Source organism: Gracilinanus agilis, chromosome 2 (genome assembly GCF_016433145.1).
Source record: "Gracilinanus agilis isolate LMUSP501 chromosome 2, AgileGrace, whole genome shotgun sequence".
In the NCBI taxonomy this organism is placed as follows: Eukaryota; Metazoa; Chordata; class Mammalia; order Didelphimorphia; family Didelphidae; genus Gracilinanus; species Gracilinanus agilis.
In genome coordinates, this window is record NC_058131.1 from 333,895,176 (window position 1) to 333,901,826 (window position 6,651).

At 45.2% G+C, this 6,651-nt stretch overlaps 1 protein-coding gene across 1 annotated transcript in view; it reads left to right on the forward strand.

The window, feature by feature from the left end:
• Window positions 1–2,646, forward strand: part of TBC1D20 (TBC1 domain family member 20) — a 39,884-nt gene extending 37,238 nt beyond the window's left edge. The window contains exon 8 of the mRNA XM_044664283.1: window positions 111–2,646. Within this exon, the coding sequence (XP_044520218.1) occupies window positions 111–366 (256 nt within the window). The 3' untranslated portion in view covers window positions 367–2,646. The remainder of the gene's footprint in view (window positions 1–110) is intronic.
• The last annotated feature ends 4,005 nt before the right edge of the window (window positions 2,647–6,651 follow it).

The window sequence follows — 6,651 nt, forward strand, 5'->3', positions numbered from 1 at the left end:
CACTGAGCTACCTAGCTGTTCCCTTCACAGATCCTTTTAAGGGAAATCTTTTCAAGAACTATCTATCCATTTTGCCCCTTACACAAATTCTCTATCACTTTACTTTGCAGAACAGCAGCCTCTACCTTTAAAGACTTTGAGCTGGCATCTGCCCAGCAAAGGCCAGACATGGTATTGCGGCAGCGCTTCCGAGGATTCTTGCAGCCTGAAGATCGGACAAAAAATATCCTGACCAAACCAAGGACCAATCGCTTTGTGAAGCTGGCAGTGATGGGCCTGACTGTGGCTCTGGGTGCAGCTGCTTTGGCAGTGGTGAAGAGTGCTCTTGAATGGGCCCCTAAATTTCAACTACAGCTATTTCCCTGACAACTGGGGAGGAGGCTCCTATTATTTTAAATCAAGCCTCTCACCCTTCCATGGGAAGATTGGGAGGAAGTTAGCATTCCTTTATTAAAAGGGTTTATGTCAAGGGTTTTCTAATTCCCACTCCCCTACCTACCCTGTCCATGATTTGCCTTTACTTCAGGGGCTAATGGAAGGGCTCCCCCAACACCACAGGCTTTTTAGGGCCATGGTATTAAACCTCTATATCTCTGGTCATTAAGCAGTGGGTTTCTTATTAGGAAGATGGCTGCCACCTTCCCCTATGACAGGGGAATTGAGTTTATTTAACGCCCTCTTGTCTTTGGAGCTCACTGGAACTGGGCTCACTTGAATTGAGAGACCAGTAGTAACCTAAGCCACTGCAAGCCTCTTGTCCTTACTGCAGGGGCTTTTTTAACAAAGGAGGAAGGAACTGTCACAGTAGTTGAGTGGTTGGAAGAAGGATGAGCAAAAGCCAGAGAGGGTCTGCAGGTTTTCAGTTGGAGAAGAGAGAAAATTCTTAAACAGAACTGATCATGGGATCCTGATAATCCATTGGCCCCCATACTTTAATTTCCACGTTCACTTTCTGAGGTCTCCAATCAGTGAAGCTTTGACATGACCCAGTTAGCCAAGGATTCAGTGTTAATTTTTTCCATCTTCCCAGTACAGTTGGTTGAGAAACAAAAGGACAGGTATGAAATAGGTCACTGGGCGAATCCTACCTATTCCCAGCCCAGGGATCCCTTGGGCACATCCTGTCAAGTGTAAGTGGGTAATGATTATTTGGATTCAATCCTGAGTTGATCTTGTCCTCTCTTCTCCCTCTCCCCCAGCTGCTGCCCCTTACGCTGGCCCCTGAGCCACATAATAGCTTATAAAAGCCATCTTATTACTATTTTTGGAATATACATATAAACTTGCTTTACAAATTTTCTTTGTCCATGGTAAAAGAGCTACTAACTTAGAAGGAGGGACACAAGGCCCAGAAAACTTCTTGCCCTAAAGTATTTTTGTATGTCAGCCCAAATTGGTATTTGTAAACAGTCCAAAACACTCTCCCCTCAACCTCTCAATGTCTTGGGCTTTTCTCTAGTAGTTTGCCCTTCTCTCCAAAAGAAATGCCCACTCACTACCTCTTTGTCACTTCATGGGTTTAGTTCTATCTCTCCCCCAGGCAATTTCTTATTTTGTAGGGACTATTGCTAGAAATTGGCCATTACTTTCTGAGGGGCAAACTGTAGTCTCTATGGAGCTCAGCAGGAGCCTGGAGGAATCAAACCCAAGCTCCCAAACTTGTGGCACTAGATGTGGGGGAAGCAAGTTTAAATCCACCAGTCTTTAGAAAGTGGCTTTTCCAATACCCAAAGTCAAGTTGACTCTGACTAGAAAAAAAAAGTGCCTTTTCTGCTTCTTTAGAGAAACTGGGGTGTCAAATGTGAAATAGTCACTCAGCCATCTTCCCTTAAATCTTTCCCATCTCCTCTGCACAGCTTTCTTTAATAGCTATTTTGTTACAAGTGACGGTGTCAGATGCACCGCCCTAGCAAATCCTGCTTTCACTCCTTTCTCACCCAGAAACCTTTGCCAAGGCTGACCACATGGAGGGCATGGGATGGGTGATTTAATTTTGGGGCAGAGGCCTTCCCAAAGGGTAGGCAGGGTGTCAAACATTGAATTTTCACTAAGCACTTTAAAAGAAACTGAAGCAGGATGAAGGGAGGATCCTGTGAAATCCTTCTTAAGGTTTGACAAGAATGGCCAAACCAGGTGATGAGAATCACCCCCAGGGGCCTAGGGGTGGCCTAGCTTGAGGTGGTTGGATTCCAGGGGGCCATCCTTGTGATGTGAACCACAAAGGAAATTCTTCCTGAGTGAAGAGAGTGGAACCCCAGCCAGGTTATGTCAGGAGAAGGGAGAATGGGCAGCAGCATAGTAGCCTCTTGCTATGGGGAGGCTGACCTCTTACAATGATAAAGGTGTTGGTTATTAGTAGGGAAGAAGTGAAGTCAGAATCCTAAAATTGTATCACTCCACCCAACCCAAAGGCTTCCTAAAAGGAAAATAAACCAGCTTTTCATACCCTGAGGGGGAAAAGGAAGGAAAGTTCACTTGCCTTGCGCCTTTGTTGAGGCTGAGGATGTCCTTTTGCCAAGGAGGAAAAAAAAGCATTCTCTCCTATCTTCAGGTGATTTACTTATTCTGTAAAGAATATATATGTGTAAATATGATTTGTACAGATCCCTGTATGAAATAAACAGCCATGTGTGGTTACTAAAAAGGCTCCATCTCCTCTGTCAACTTACTCCCTATTACACACTCCCCTTTTGGAGGGACCACATCAGCAATCAGTATTTATGAAATGCTTGCTATGTGCCAAGCCCTGGAACTACAACAAAAGACAAAAGGTAACCCCAGTCCTAAGGGCTTACAGTCTAATGGGGGAGGCAACGTGCAGACAAATACATGCAAAGCAATAAGTTGGAAATAAAGGTGCTGAAATGAAGAGTTGGGGGGGAGGGATTCCTGTATGAGTGGGATGAAATAAAATGACCCACCACCCATATTACAATTACAAACCTAGAGTCAAGAGTGGATAGTAGAAGAGGCAGTCTTTATTCTTCCTCATGAAAAAGGGGCCATCGCCCTAATGGCAATGCCCAGTACATGAGTGCAGATACAAGCATTTTATAGATTTCCTGATACAAGACTCCCACTCTCTGCCCAATACCTCATGTCTGGGGGCAGAACTCACAATCTAGGTGCCCAATCAGAAAACAAGTTACATTGCATGAGCTCATCCCACGCTTCCACCAGGGAGGGGAAAGGCTTTGGAGAGATAGCCATGTCCTCAGGAGGGATTCCTCTGGCTCCTAAAGGTCTGAGGAGATAAGGAGGTAGTGTTGCCTAGTGGTTTTCTTCCATGAGATAAGAAGCCTCCCAACTCACTGGGCCTGTGGCAATAATGAAAATGTCCTGGCTTTCATTCCCAAATGGGGTCTAGGATGTCCTCCCTGAGAAGAACAAATTAATTCTTTTTATTCCTCACATGTAGAAGGTGAGATTTTCATTGGCTCTAAAAGGAAGCCAGGGAGCTCTAGTAAGAAGAGGAGGAGGCAGAATGGTCCAGGCATAGGGGACAGTCAAAGAAACCCAGAGCCAGGAGACAGAGGCTTATGTAGGGACTAGCGTGTTAGAAGGCTGGAAAGGTAAGAGTCAATTCAATTATGAAGGGCTTGAGTGATAGGCGGCATTTTGTATTTGATCCCAGAGGTAATAGCAAACAAGTGTGCATGTGGGCGGGGGGGGGGGGGGGCGTGACATGTTGGAATGGAGGATGGGTTGAAGTCAAGAGACTCGAAGTCAGTAGCCAGTGGGCTATTGTAATCCCTGTCAGAGGAGAGAAGGGAGCATAGTGAGATGTTACAGTGCTAAAATGCACAGGCCTTGGCAACAGCTTGGACATGGGGATGAGCGAGAAGGAGGAATCCAGGAAGACTCCCAGGTTGTGAGCCTAAGAAACTGGGAAGATGGTGTTACCCTCTACAGTAATAAGGAAAGGAGGCAGGGTAAGGCTTAGGGGAAGAAGATAATGAGTTCTATTGGGGGCCTATTGTTTTGGACGTCCATTTTGAGATGACTGAAAGGCAGTTGGAAATTCAAGATTGGAAGTCAGTAGAGAGTTTGGGACAGGAAAGGTAGACTTGAGACTCATCAGCATGGTCATTAAATCAGTCATCAAGTCTCTGGGGTTGATGGGATCACTAAATGTGAAGGAGTATAAAAGAAGAGAAGAGGTCCCAAGATGGAACCCCGAAGGACACCTTCTGTTAGAGGGTCCAGCAAAGAAGTAGTCAAATAGGGGGAGAACTAGGAGAGAGGGGTGTCATGAAAACCTAGAGAGAAGAGAATATCCAAGGAACAAGTGATCAACTGTGAAAGGCTGCACAGAAGTCAAGGAGAAGATGAGGCCTGAGAGAAGGCCATTGGTTTTGGCAAGGAAGAGATCAGTAGTAATTTTGTGAAGAGCAGCTTTGGCAATGATACAGTCAGAAGCCAGTTTATATGGAGTTAAGAGAGTAAGAGGAGAGAAAATGAAGGCTTTTCTCGTAGATAGCCTTTTGGAGGAATTTCACTACAAAGGGCAGAAGAGGAATAGGTTGAAAGTTAGGAGTGAAAAGATCAGGCAAAGGTATTTTCAGGGTGGAGAAGACATGAGCAAGTTCATAGACAGTAGGAAATCAGCCGAGATTGAAAATGAGTGAAAGTATAAAAATGATGGAGGAGATGGGATAGAATGGAGTCATTGAACAGAACAAATAGAGCCTTGGTAAGGAGTAAAGCCACTTCTTGTGAGACAGTGGTGAAGGAGGAGAGGGTAGCAGCAGCCACCTGAGTGGTATTTGATGAGATAAGAGGGAGCCCATGGCAAAAAGCCTCAATTTTTTTCTGTAAAATATGAGGCAAAGTTCTCGACTGAGAAATCGGGGACAGGAGGAGCCATGGGAAGTTTGAGGAGGGATGAAAAGGTTCAGAGGAGTCTAGGAAGAATGAGACAGTGAGTTGATGAGAGAAGTATAGCAGGATTGCCCAGCAGCAGAGAGGGCTCGGTTGAGGTCATGTAGCAAATTTATAGTGGAGCCGTTGCCTGATTTTCTCCACTTAACTTTCAGCAGCATGTATGGAGGTGACAAATGGTGGGAGTGATCCAAGCCTAAGGCTTGGCTGGGTATAATTAACAATATGGTAGAGTGGGCTAGAGTTTCAAGAGAAGAGAATAGGGTACAGTTGAATTAGCTCACCAAGAGTCAAAAGATAGGGAGATAAGAGTATTTAGTGCAGGAAAAATGTTCCAGGAGAGAATTGAGAGGTCCAGGGATTGGTCACAGGGCAGATGAAAAGAAGAATTATTTAAGGAATGCAGAGAGGAAAAGTTAATAGGTCATGATCAGAGAAGGGAATTCCAGAATTCTTGGACATAGAGGTGGCACATTGGTGGGTGATCACAAGAGCAAGGGTACAATCATCTTTTATGTGTGGCTGAGTTGTGGTGAAGGAGGTGGCCATGGGAAATAAGTAGGTTGAGGAAATGAGTGGTTAGGATATTTGAGGGAAAAGCAGTCCCCTAGTATGAGGGCAGAAGTTGGGGAGGAGAGAAAAATTATAAACCAAGTACTGAATAAACTGAGTAAGGGAAAGGAGTGACCTGGGCATCAGTAGATAACAGCTACCAGGATTTTGACTGGGTGTTAGATATGAATAGCATGAACCTCGAAGAAGAGACAGTACTGAGTGATGGAGGAAAGAGGAAAACGTGGAAGTGGTAAAGGGGAGCAAGGAGTGTTCCATCTCTCACACCTCAACCAGTGAGCTCAGTGTAATGAATGAAGGTACAGCCAGTAATGGCCTCCCAGCGGAGGGTGGGTCATCAGAGGGAAGCCAGGTTTCCTAAGAGCTAGTGGATAGACAGAGTGAGAGAGGAAAAGATTGACGATAAAGAGAAGTTTGTGGCCTATGGAACAGGCATTCCAGAAGGGCTGGAAGAAACTTTGAGGTGAGAGTTGAGGGGGATAGGAACGAGGAATCAGGTGGTGGTGGAGTATGGAACAAGGTTTGGATGAGTATAGCAGGTCCAAGTCACTAAAATATGAAGGGTATAAGCAGGTGTGAGGATTTTCATCACTGAATGGAGGGTGCCTCTCCTCTACCCTTGAAGGACAGGTACAGCAAGAAATGAGAGGCCCGAAGTCAAAGTCTTCTTTGCAATGGAGGCTCTATTTGACCCAGTTGGGAGATTGGGTTGGCAGCCTCTATGTTGTCCCCCATGCTGAAGTGACTAGTCTTCTGGTCACTTCACTGTGCAAGCCATTATAGCTGGACCATGCCAAGGGGGTGAAGTTCCGTAATTTGTCAGGAGACCTCTAACAAAAGCCACATGATGCTCTAGCTACATCCCTCCTATTTTTGCAAATCAATATTTATTTATCTGGATAGATCTCTATCTCTATCTATCTACTTATCTATGTATCCATCCATCCATCCATCCATCCATCCATCTATCCATCTATCTGTCTGTCTGTCTACTTGTAACTTCCAGTTGTAGTATGTAGTATGCAGAGGAAGAGGCATAAGACTGGCTAAGCAGTCACAGGCCCTGAAGTCTTATGTGATTGGTTATAACCAAAAGCACTGCTGGTTGTAGTTCTCTAAAAGCCTTCTTGGCCACATTTTCACCTCCCATTAGCAGCAAGCAGAAGCCCAGGGCACTTGCAGTACACAGATCCTATG